Source organism: Aquarana catesbeiana, linkage group LG04 (assembly GCF_042186555.1).
Source record: "Aquarana catesbeiana isolate 2022-GZ linkage group LG04, ASM4218655v1, whole genome shotgun sequence".
In the NCBI taxonomy this organism is placed as follows: domain Eukaryota; kingdom Metazoa; phylum Chordata; class Amphibia; order Anura; family Ranidae; genus Aquarana; species Aquarana catesbeiana.
Window position 1 is genome coordinate 590,447,919 of NC_133327.1, and position 12,695 is coordinate 590,460,613.

Below are 12,695 nucleotides of genomic sequence, written 5' to 3' on the forward strand. Positions count from 1 at the left end.
GGCCAAATGTCAGGCCGTTCAATAGAAACCGGCTGACATTCAGCCCAACTGTGGGCAGCTGGCTGTGCAGCGTTTGGCTTCACAGCTGGCTACCCACTGCGCATGCAGAAGACACGCCGTGCTTTGTGAATGGTCCCAGAGGACTACTAGGAGAGTTGGGGGAAGATGAACTTCTGCTCGGATTGCCTAGGCGATCGGAGTGGTAGTGGGAGTGGGTACCTGTCAAAATTAGGTCCCCGTTCCCCCCCTCCAAAATTACGGGGGGGGGTGTCTTAAAGCAGAGTTCCAGCCTCTAAAAAGCAAAATGTAAAAGTCAGCAGCTACAAATACTGTAGCTGCTGACTTTTAATATAAGGACACTTACCTGTCCAGGGATCCCGCAATGTTACCCCCCCCCCCCCCGAAGCCAACCGGCTCGTGGGGGGTGCCGGCATTGCAAGTAAGGGAAACTGGCAGTGAAGCCTACAGGCTTCACATCTGGTTTCCTATTGCGCATGCACAAGTGGCGCTGCACTTTCTGAATGGTCCCATTATCTGGGACACACACAGGTCCCAGAAGGCATCGGGGGGGGGGGGTTGATGCAAATGCGGAAATGATGTACCTTGTTGTTATGAGGTAGGACGGATGTCCAGCTGGAAAAGAACAAAAAAGGTACAAAACGACTGAAAAAATAAATAAAAAGACATCCAAAAATGAGGGGGGGGGGATGGGTGCTCTATTGTTCAAGACCTACTTTCATTTTAGCCTGGAACTCAGCTTTAAAGTGGAACTTTCCCTTTTCGGGTGGAGCTCTGCTTTAACTGTCATGAATGGCTTTCCATTGATGGGTGGGGGGGTTACAGGTTACCAGTTTAAAAGATAACAATTTTCGGTCTTTTTTCATTTGTTTAGCAAAAATAAAAACCCCAGTCAGGGGCGTAACTACCACCATAGCGACCCATGCGGGTGCTATGGGGCCCACAGCTGAGTGGGGCCCAGTGAAGATAAGAGCACCGCCGGCATAGTCTCCCAGCCAGGGAAAGAGAGAGGAAAGGAAGAGGTGAGCTGTCCGTATCAGCAGAGAGCTGAATTGCCCGATGTAAGAGCTTTCATTAGAACTTCCAGTGTTCCCGGGGCTCACGTCACATAGCTCCACCTTTTGGCCCGATGCCTTTGATAGACAGAACGCCGATCCAATGTGGGACATGTGACGTCATCAAAGGCATCGGGCCAAGAGGTGGGGCTATGTGACGATGAGCCCCGGGAAGACAGGAAATTCAAATGAAAGCTATTACAGCGGGCAATAATGCTCTCTGCTGATTCGGGTGGCTTGCCTCTTCCTCTGCATAGGTGGGGCTGTATGGGGCACAGGCAGACCAGGCAGTATTGGGCACAGGTCACGCTGTATGGGGCACAGGTCACGCTGTATTGGGCACAGGTCACGCTGTATTGGGCACAGGTCACGCTGCATTGGGCACAGGTCACGCTGTATTGGGCACAGGTCACGCTGCATTGACACTAGGGCAGCTGTGGGGGGGGGGCTGTTTGCAGGGGGGCCCCATACAACATTTTGCTATGGGGCCCTGCTGTTTCTAGTTACGCCCCTGACCCCAGTGATGATCAAATACCACCAAAAGAAAGCTCTATTTGTGTGGAAAAATTATATAAATATCATTTGTTTACAGCGTCGCATGACCGCGCAATTACCAGTTAAAGTAACGCAGTGCGGAATTGTAAAAAACACCCCGAGCATGAAGGAGGTAAAACCTTCCAGAGGTCAAGTGGTTAAAAAATAAAAAAACACTGCGGCCATGTGCATGAGGCCCCATAGTGAAGGCATATCTCCCAACTTTTTGAGATGGGAATATAAAGGACACCCATCAGCAAAAGTATGCAGCCATAGGACACACCCCTCACCACGCCCCCTTAAAGGAGAATTGTACAAAAAACAAGATTGGTTAAACCCACAAGTGCTTTTTTTACCACGGCTAGTCCTTTATATTGGCTTTTGGAATTTACAAATGCAGCAATTCAGAAATCAGATAAAAAGTTTAGAACTGAAAAACTACTAAGATAAAAAGTGCATTTTATATACATCTATATAGATCAGACCAAAATTAGGGACAAATGAAGAGGAAAGAGGGACAGAGGGACATTGCTCCAAATCAGGGACAGTCCCTCGAAATCAGGCACAGTTGGGAGCAATAGTGAAGGTTATAGATGTGCAGAAGGAGGGACAATTCTAGGGACATAACCTGGGAACGTTCTAGAAGTCAGGGTACATCTGATCCCCCCATCCTGTGTAGTCTTACCTTCTTTTCCCGGACTGCAGATAAATAAACAGGGCAGCCCAGTTCCAGGACCGATCGATAGGACGCTCTGGTTACTATAGGAACAGAACCTGACGTCACCCATCCCCAACCAACACGAAAGGAGAGCAGACTTTTAGTTCTCTTAATGTCTTCATTTTGGTCTACGGAAACATGGCCGCCCGCCATACCCTTTCCAAGTTCCTTCCAGGGCTGATTTTATTAAAACCTTTTTCAGAGTTAAAAATTGAGAAGAATTAGAAGGCCAAAATAAAAAAAACGGTGACGTGATGATAATAATTTTATTTTTTTACTTACATGTTCTTCACAACCCTAACCCGTGACTCATAGCCTCATAGCTGGAGCGCTGCAGACATTGTGGGTACAATATTTCACCTCTAGTGTTGGGATTTAGAGCGCCTGGGGAATGTACGCTTTGACGTCAGCACGTTGACGGTGGAACGTTCTCCCTGGTTTGGTTTCCTGTCGGTTGGTAGGGGAGTGTGAGAAGCGGAGGAGCCATGGCGTCCACGGCGGCAGGGAAGCAGCGAATCCCTAAAGTGGCCAAGGTCAGTCCGGGGGAGCTGTGTGCGGGGCCGGCTTGTCACCCCCTGGATACCTCCATAACCGGGGACCGTTCTGGGTTGTCTGCCCGCCTCATATTCACCTTCTCTGTGGGCTCTAATCTGTATTGGAGGACAGGACAGGGGATGGTGATGGGGGAGGGCTCCTCTGACACCATAACACAGGCCTTAGTGTAGGGTTACACACTAATAGCAGGAATACGCAATAAGAAAATCCACCGGCCAACCAACGCTGTTTCGTCGGTCGAGCGATTGGTTGATTTTTCAATGAAATCGTCAACAACATTAACCAATCAAAAAGAAAAACTTTAAAAAGAGCAATCGATTTCACACGTAATATTGACGTCTTGCGTACAAGTGGGGTCATCTACTAGTTTGGCTCATGCTTGATAATGTTTTACGGACGACCGTCACACCAACTAATAGAATATCGTTTGTTCGCAAACGGTACAACACAATTTTTCAATCAGTCTTACTCACAATATCGATATCAGATATTACTTGCTGGGCAAAGAGTAGAAAATTGTCTGATCGTTCGCAGAACTGAAATTTTCATATCATGTATTCCTGCCATAAGGCTGGGTGTTTTTAATACAGCCCAGTGCATTTTTTTTTTTCTTAACATTAAATAAAGACGTGTGTCTTACAGCGTTCCAGTGCAGGAAAAATGCAACATGTTCTACTTTTTTTTTTTTTTTTTCTGGAGCTGCAAGCACTGGTGTGAACTATGCCATTGAAACCATATAACCTACTTTCCATGTGTTTTTGATGCATAAAAAAATGCACTGAACTGCATGTGGTGTGAACTGGCCCGATGGTCCCCGGGCCATCTCTATGACCCTCGGAGGCTGAAAGCGACGTCATGATGTCACTTCCGGCTGTGGATGATGTAAGCATTTTTTTTTTTGCTGGAAAGCCTGAGCTTGATGTTAAATTTTTTTTTTTTTTTTTTACCACTTGACGACCGCCACACGACGATGTACGTCGGCAGAGTGGCACGGGCAGGCAAAAGGGCTTACATTTACGTCCTTGCCTTCCCGCGGGTGGGGGGTCCGATCGGGGCGATCAAAGGTGAGGGGGAGGCCACTCATTCGTGGCTCCCCCCTCGCGATCGCTCCTGGCCTAATGACAGACTTCCTCGGCTTCTGTAATGTAAACAGAAGCGGAGGAAGTGATGTCACCTCTCCTCGGCTCGGCAGTTTCCGTTCGGGCGCTGAGGAGAGAAGACTGTAATGTGAGTGCACCAAGCACACACAGTAGAACATGCCAGGCATACATTACATCCCCGATTACCCCCCCCCCCCCCCCCCCGTCACACTGACACCAAGCAGTTTTTTTTTTTTTTATTACTGCATGGTGTCAGTTTGTGACAGTTAGTGTGTTAGGGTTAGCCCCCTTTAGGTCTAGGGTACCCCCCAACCCCCCCCTAATAAAGTTTTAACCCCTTGATCACCCCCCGTCGCCAGTGTCACTAAGCGATCATTTTTCTGATCGCTGTATTAGTGTCACTGGTGACGCTAGTCAGGGAGGTAAATATTTAGGTTCGCCATCAGCGTTTTATAGCGACAGGGACCCCCATATACTACCTAATAAATGTTTTAACCCCTTGATTGCCCCCTAGTTAACCCTTTCACCACTGATCACCGTATAACCGTTACGGGTGACGCTGGTTAGTTTGTTTATTTTTTATAGTGTCAGGGCACCCGCCGTTTATTACCGAATAAAGGTTTAGCCCCCTGATCACCCGGCGGTGATATGCGTCGCCCCAGGCAGTGTCAGATTAGCGCCAGTACCGCTAACACCCACGCACGCAGCATACTCCTCCCTTAGTGGTATAGTATCTGAACGGATCAATATCTGATCCGATCAGATCTATACTAGCGTCCCCAGCAGTTTAGGGTTCCCAAAAACGCAGCGTTAGCGGGATCAGCCCAGATACCTGCTAGCACCTGCGTTTTGCCCCTCCGCCCGGCCCAGCCCACCCAAGTGCAGTATCGATCGATCACTGTTACTTACAAAACAATAAACGCATAACTGCAGCGTTCGCAGAGTCAGGCCTGATCCCTGCGATCGCTAACAGTTTTTTTGGTAGCATTTTGGTGAACTGGCAAGCACCAGTGGCCTAGTACACCCCGGTCGTAGTCAAACCAGCACTGCAGTAACACTTGGTGACATGGCGAGTCCCATAAGTGCAGTTCAAGCTGGTGAGGTGGCAAGCACAAGTAGTGTCCCGCTGCCACCAAGAAGAAGACAAACACAGGCCCGTCGTGCCCATAGTGCCCTTCCTGCTGCATTCGCCAATCCTAATTGGGAACCCACCACTTCTGCAGCACTCGTACTTCCCCCATTCACATCCCCAACCAAATGCAGTCGGCTGCATGAGAGGCATTTTCTTTATGTCCTCCCGAGTACCCCTACCCAACGAACCCCCCCAAAAAAGATGTCTGCAACAAGCGCGGATATAGGCGTGACACCCGCTATTATTGTCCCTCCTGTCCTGACAATCCTGGTCTTTGCATTGGTGAATGTTTTGAACGCTACCATACACTAGTTGAGTATCAGCGTAGGGTACAGCACTGCACAGACTAGGCACACTTTCACAGGGTCTCCCAAGATGCCATCGCATTTTGAGAGACCCGAACCTGGAACTGGTTACAGTTATAAAAGTTAGTTACAAAAAAAGTGTAAAAAAAAAAAAATATATATATATATATATATATATATATATATATATATATATATATATATATATATATATATATATAAAATAAAAAAAAAATAGTTGTCGTTTTATTGTTCGCTCTCTCTCTATTCTCTCTCTATTGTTCTGCTCTTTTTTACTGTATTCTATTCTGCAATGTTTTATTGTTATTATGTTTTATCACGTTTGCTTTTCAGGTATGCAATTTTTTATACTTTACCGTTTACTGTGTTTTATTGTTAACCATTTTTTTGTCTTCAGGTACGCAATTCACGACTTTGAGTGGTTATACCAGAAAGATGCCTGCAGGTTTAGGTATCATCTTGGTATCGTTCTTTTCAGCCAGCGGTCGGCTTTCATGTAAAAGCAATCCTAGCGGCTAATTAGCCTCTAGACTGCTTTTACAAGCAGTGGGAGGGAATGCCCCCCCCACCGTCTTCCATGTTTTTCTCTGGCTCTCCTGTCCCAACAGGGAACCTGAGAATGCAGCCGGTGATTCAGCCAGCTGTCCATAGAGCTGATCAGAGACCAGAGTGGCTCCAAACATCTCTATGGCCTAAGAAACCGGAAGCTACGAGCATTTTATGACTTAGATTTCCCCGGATGTTAACAGCGCCATTGGGAAAGCATTTTATTACACCGATCTTGGTGTGGTCAGATGCTTTGAGGGCAGAGGAGAGATCTAGGGTCTAATAGACCCCAATTTTTTCAAAAAAGAGTACCCGTCACTACCTATTGCTATCATAGGGGATATTAACATTCCCTGAGATAACAATAAAAATGATTAAAAAAAAAAGGAACAGTTTAAAAATAAGATAAAAAAATAATAAAGGAAAAAAAAAAAAGCACCCCTGTCCCCCCCTGCTCTTGCTCAAAGGCGAATGCAAGCGTCGGTCTGGCGTCAAATGTAAACAGCAATTGCACCATGCATGTGAGGTGTCACCGCGAAGGTCAGATCGAGGGCAGTAATTTTAGCAGTAGACCTCCTCTGTAAATCTAAAGTGGTAACCTGTAAAGGCTTTTAAAAATGTATTTAGTTTGTCGCCACTGCACGTTTGTGCGCAATTTTAAAGCATGTCATGTTTGGTATCCATGTACTCGGCCTAAGATCATCTTTTTTATTTCATCAAACATTTGGGCGATATAGTGTGTTAGTGCATTAAAATTTTAAAAAGTGTGTTTTTCCCCAAAAAATGCATTTGAAAAATCGTTGCGCAAATACTGTGTGAAAAAAAAAAAAATTAAACACCCACCATTTTAATCTGTAGGGCATTTGCTTTAAAAAAAATATATAATGTTTGGGGGTTCAAAGTAATTTTTTTTTGCAAAAAAAAATAATTTTTTCATGTAAACAAAAAGTGTCAGAAAGGGCTTTGTCTTCAAGTGGTTAGAAGAGTGGGTGATGTGTGACATAAGCTTCTAAATGTTGTGCATAAAATGCCAGGACAGTTCAAAACCCCCCCAATGACCCCATTTTGGAAAGTAGACACCCCAAGCTATTTGCTGAGAGGCATGTCGAGTCCATGGAATATTTTATATTGTGACACAAGTTGCGGGAAAGAGACAAATTTTTATTTATTTATTTTTTTTTTTGCACAAAGTTGTCACTAAATGATATATTGCTCAAACATGCCATGGGAATATGTGAAATTACACCCCAAAATACATTCTGTTCTTTCTCCTGAGTACGGGGATACCACATATGTGAGACTTTTTGGGAGCCTAGCCGCGTACGGGACCCCGAAAACCAAGCACCGCCTTCAGGCTTTCTAAGGGCGTAAATTTTTGATTTCACTCTTCACTGCCTATCACAGTTTCGGAGGCCATGGAATGCCCAGGTGGCACAAAACCCCCCCAAATGACCCAATTTTGGAAAGTAGACACCCCAAGCTATTTGATGAGCGGTATAGTGAGTATTTTGCAGACCTCACTTTTTGTCACAAAGTTTTGAAAATTGAAAAAAGAAAAAAAAATGTTTTTTCTTGTCTTTCTTCATTTTCAAAAACAAATGAGAGCTGCAAAATACTCACCATGCCTCTCAGCAAATAGCTTGGGGTGTCTACTTTCCAAAATGGGGTCATTTGGGGGGGGGGGGGGGGGGTTGTGCCACCTGGGCATTCCATGGCCTCCGAAACTGTGATAGGCAGTGAAGAGTGAAATCAAAAATTTACACCCTTAGAAATCCTGAAGGCGGTGATTGGTTTTCGGGGCCCCGTACGCGGCTAGGCTCCCAAAAAGTCCCACACATGTGGTATCCCCATACTCAGGAGAAGCAGCTAAATGTATTTTGGGGTGCAATTCCACATATGCCCATGGCCTGTGTGAGCAATATATCATTTAGTGACAACTTTGTGCAAAAAAAAAAAATGTCACTTTCCCGCAACTTGTGTCAAAATATAAAATATTCCATGGACTCAACATGCCTCTCAGCAAATAGCTTGGGGTGTCTACTTTCCAAAATGGGGTCATTGGGGGGGGGGGGGGTTGTGCCATCTGGGCATTTTATGGCCTTCAAAACTGTGATAGGTAGTGAGGAGTGAAATCAAAAATGTACGCCCTTAGAAATCCTGAAGGTGGTGATTGGTTTTCGGGGCCCAGTACACGGCTAGGCTCCCAAAAAGTCCCACACATGTGGTATCCCCATACTCAGGAGAAGCAGCTGAATGTATTTTGGGGTGCAATTCCACATATGCCCATGGCCAGTGTGAGCAATATATCATTTAGTGACAACTTTTTGTAAGTATTTTTTTTTTTTTGTCATTATTCAATCACTTGGGACAAAAAAAGTAAATATTCAATGGGCTCAACATGCCTCTCAGCAATTTCCTTGGGGTGTCTACTTTCCAAAATGGGGTCATTTGGGGGGGTTTTGTACTGCCCTGCCATTTTAGCACCTCAAGAAATGACATAGGCAGTCATAAACTAAAAGCTGTGTAAATTCCAGAAAATGTACCCTAGTTTGTAACGCTATAACTTTTGCGCAAACCAATAAATATACGCTTATTGACATTTTTTTTTACCAAAAAAATTTTTGGCCTAAATGTATGACTAAAATTGAGTTTATTGGATTTTTTTTAATAACAAACAGTAGAAAATATCATTTTTTTTAAAAGAATTTTCGGTCTTTTTCCGTTTATAGCGCAAAAAATAAAAACGGCAGAGGTGATCAAACACCATCAAAAGAAAGCTCTATTTGTGGGAAGAAAAGGACGCAAATTTCGTTTGGGTACAGCATTGCATGACCGCACAATTAGCAGTTAAAGCGACGCAGTGCCAAATTGGAAAAAGTCCTCTGGTCCTTAGGCAGCATAATGGTCCGGGGCTGAAGTGGTTAATCTCCGGCTTTCCAGCATAGAGGAGAGATGTGGGGACTTGTCATGCCCTATTTCTATTACAAGGGATGTTTACATTCCTTGCAATAGGAATAAAAGTGATGTAAAAATAACTTTTTTAGATCGCTTGGCGCCATTCCACGAGTGCACAATTTTGAAGCGTGACATGTATGGTATCTATTTACTTGATACATGATAACATCATTCACATTATACAAAAAATTGGGTTAAATATTTTGTTTTTGTTTTTTAATTCATGAAAGTGTTCTTTTCTAGCAAAAAAATATTTTTTTACATGTAGGAGAAAAATGCCAGAATTGGCTTGGGTGGTAAGTGGTTAAGAATTTGTAGCTGCCTTAGTAAAAAATGAATTATTTAGGCTATGAGGCTTCAAATCTCTGTCGGTTTTTACTTCTTTTTGTTACCCATGTTTGGGAGATTTCTTGTCACTTCCTGCCCCTGTGACAAGTCACCAAGACAGGAAGTGAGTGGAAATCTCCAAGAATATTATAGACCGCAAACAAAAAGTGTTGAGTCGAGTTGAGTGGGTGGAAAGCTAGAGTCCCATCTGCTTTTTGTTGTGGTCTGTATCCCGCTATACATTTTCCCTCACTTCTTGTAAGAGTGATAACATTCACTGTTGCAGAAGGGGGAGGGGAAATGTTTCCTGCTTGGCCCCAGACAGGAAAAAAAAATCCTGATACAGGTTGTAACCCTCCTCTTTGCTTTCCAAAGCTAAAGGGTTAAGATTTGGCTGGAATTACACTTTAAATTTTCAATTTTTTAATTTTTCTGCATGTCACGGCTGCTGTAGACAGTGTGGTTAGACATGAATTTAGTCTGGCCGCTGAGTCCCTAAACATGATACAGGTTGGCAGCCTTTAGAGAAAAGGAGAGGCACATTGCAGGTACTTTTGGTGCCTTCGTGGGGGGGGGGGAGGGGTTCAATGGTGATTGGACAAGGGTTTCCGCTGTATGCAGGTGCTTTACTTCCCAGCTATGTTGCAACCAACTGGGACTGTTTGAGACTCTTACATGTTACAATGTCTCTTTGATTTATTTTGCACTGACGTGATTTATCAGGGAGACTAATAAAGTTAATAATGAATCAGTACCTATACATGAATGTTTAACATGTCTTCTTGCTCTGGGCAGGTGAAGAATAAAGCTCCTGCAGAGGTGCAGATAACAGCTGAGCAACTGCTTAGAGAAGCCAAAGAAAGAGAACTTGAGTTGCTGCCTCCTCCCCCAAAACAGAAGATCACAGATGAAGAAGAACTTAATGACTACAAATTAAGGAAACGAAAGGTAAATGAGCTGTGTAACCTGTGTGCTTCTTCACCCCAAATGAAAAAAGACATCTCAGCATCTTATTGGTCACTGACTCCAGCAGGATACTCTTATGTTGTTCACTAGCCCAAGCCCAAACACTTAGGGCCCATTTACACATTTTTGTTTTAGTAACATTGGCACCCCATTGAACTAATAAAACAACCGCACTCCAGTGCGCCACAACCCATTAAAAAATGTACTGTCTGCTTTGGCTGCATTGTTAACAGACAACATAGCTAAGGTGTACATAGGTCCTTAACCCCTTCCCGCCGACCGAACGCATATATGCGTCCTCGGCTTTCCGGGGTTATACCGGGATGATGCCCGCAGCTGCAGGCATCATCCCGGTACCATTGTTTTCAGCGGGCGATCGGCTACCCGAATATAACAACCGATGCGGCTAAAAGCCGCTCGGCTGTTATACCGGAGGAGCGGGAGGGGACATCCCCCCCCTCCCGCCGCCTCCCGCCGCTGTTACCGGGCCTCCCGTGCGATCGGGAGGCCCGGTGTCCATTCGGGAATCTCCGGCGGCTGGGGGCGGGCTGGAACGAAGCTGTGAGCGGCTTCGTTCCAGCCTTCTAATTGTAAACGCGGAAGCGACGTCATGACGTCACTTCCCGTTTACTCGGCTGCCAATGGCGCCGAATTTAAAAAAGTACACAGTATTCAGAATCGCCGTTTTCGGCGATCTGAATACTTTGAAGTGTAAAGGAGGGATGGGGGGTCTTTTAGACCCCCGATCCCTCCATAAAGAGTACCTGTCACCACATATTACTGTCACAAGGGATGTTTACATTGCTTGTGACAGCAATAAAAGTAAAAAAAAAAAAAAAATTTTTAAACACAATTTATAAAAGTACAAAAATAAATAAAATAAATAAATAAAAAAAAAAAAAATTTTTAAAGCGCCCCCGTCGCCGCGAGCTCGCGCAGCGAAGAAAACGCATACGGAAGTCGCGCCCGCATATGTAAACAGTGTTCAAACCACACATGTGAGGTATCGCCGCGATCGTCAGAGCGAGAGCAATAATTCTAGCCCTAGACCTCCTCTGTAGCTCAAACCTGGTAACCGTAAAAAATTTTTAAAGCGTCGCCTATGGAAATTCATAGGTACCGTAGTTCGTCGCCATTCCACGAGTGCGTGCAATTATAAAGGGTGACATGTTTGGTATCTATTTACTCGGCGTAACATCATCTTTCACATTATACAAAAAAATTGGGGTAACTTTACTGTTTGGATTTTTTTAAATTCATGAAAGTGTCACTTTTCCAAAAATTTGCGTTTAAAACACCGCTGCACAAATACCGTGTGATAAAAAATATTGCAACAATCGCCATTTTATTCTTTAGACTCTCTTCTAAAAAAATATATATAATGTTTGGGGGTTCTAAGTAATTTTCTAGCAAAAAATACGGATTTTAACTTGTAAACACCAAATTTCAAAAATAGGCTTAGTCATGAAAGGGTTAAAGTGATTGTAGAGCTTGAATTATATATTTTTTTTTTAAACAATGATTTTACACAGAGCAGCCCAGATCTCCCCCCCGCAAGTGCCCCCATAGGAAGATTCTTACCATAGGAGCACTCGTGCATGCTCGATCATCTGTTCAGACACAAGCCCAGCTCATCCCCACCCCAAGCTCTCTGCTCACAGGTTTTGATTGACAAAACCTCCTGCTGCTCTCGGCCAAGCCCCTGAGAGCCCGGAGAGGGGAGAAGAGCTGCTGTAGACATGCACAGCGCTGGACCAAGATTCGATTCAGGTGTTTAGGGGGGGCTGGGAGAGAAGCCACTATTAAAAGGTTTTTTACTCTAATGCAGAGAATGCATTAAGGTAATAAACATTTTACCTTTAGAACCACTTTAAAGTGGATCTAAACCCTCTTTTATACTCAGTGAAGTGAACAGCCTCAGATGATACAGAGATGAAACAAATCTCCCTACATAAGTTTTACATGTATATCTGCTGTCTTCAGCTTTCTAGACTCTTTAGTGCACATCTTGTTAGAAATCACTCTTTCTGTTTCAGCAGTGGGAGAGGAGTCTGGGCAAACACTGTGTGAGAGCTGATTGGAGGGAAGGCACCCCCCCCCCACCACCTCACCTCCACATATTCAGAGGAATGAAGAAATATGCAGAGCTGTGCTGTGAAAAGACAAGCTGTCTGTCTCCCCTACACAAATTTCCAGCTTCTTTTATCTCCCATGTTGGAGAACTTGTCAGAAGTTATGCTGATAACAGGAACAGAGCAGCAGAAAGACAGGGCACTTATGGCTTTGGAGAGAGATAAGTAAACACTACAGATATGTGCCCGGGTCAGATTTCATGAATAGGGTTTACAACCACTTTAAGCCAAATATGTTGTTTCTCTTGTCTCACTAATGCCAAAAAGTCCTATCCTCTTTTATTTTATTTTTTTTTTTGACTCAGTTGAGCTGCTGCTGTCACTGCAGTAA

General features: G+C 44.3%; 2 protein-coding genes across 3 annotated transcripts in view; one reads left to right on the forward strand and one right to left on the reverse strand.

Moving 5' to 3' along the window:
- The window catches only part of CFAP61 (cilia and flagella associated protein 61), a 494,837-nt gene extending 492,404 nt beyond the window's left edge, over positions 1-2,433 (reverse strand). For both annotated transcript variants that reach the window (XM_073628153.1, XM_073628152.1), the window contains exon 1: positions 2,293-2,433. In XM_073628153.1, the coding sequence (XP_073484254.1) occupies positions 2,293-2,395 (103 nt within the window). In that variant the 5' untranslated portion in view covers positions 2,396-2,433. The remainder of the gene's footprint in view (positions 1-2,292) is intronic.
- Positions 2,434-2,703: 270 nt separating this feature from the next.
- Positions 2,704-12,695, forward strand: part of CRNKL1 (crooked neck pre-mRNA splicing factor 1) — a 47,231-nt gene continuing 37,239 nt past the window's right edge. Inside the window, exons 1-2 of the mRNA XM_073628154.1 lie at positions 2,704-2,858; positions 10,062-10,214. Coding sequence (XP_073484255.1) covers positions 2,811-2,858; positions 10,062-10,214 — 201 coding nt within the window. The 5' untranslated portion in view covers positions 2,704-2,810. The remainder of the gene's footprint in view (positions 2,859-10,061; positions 10,215-12,695) is intronic.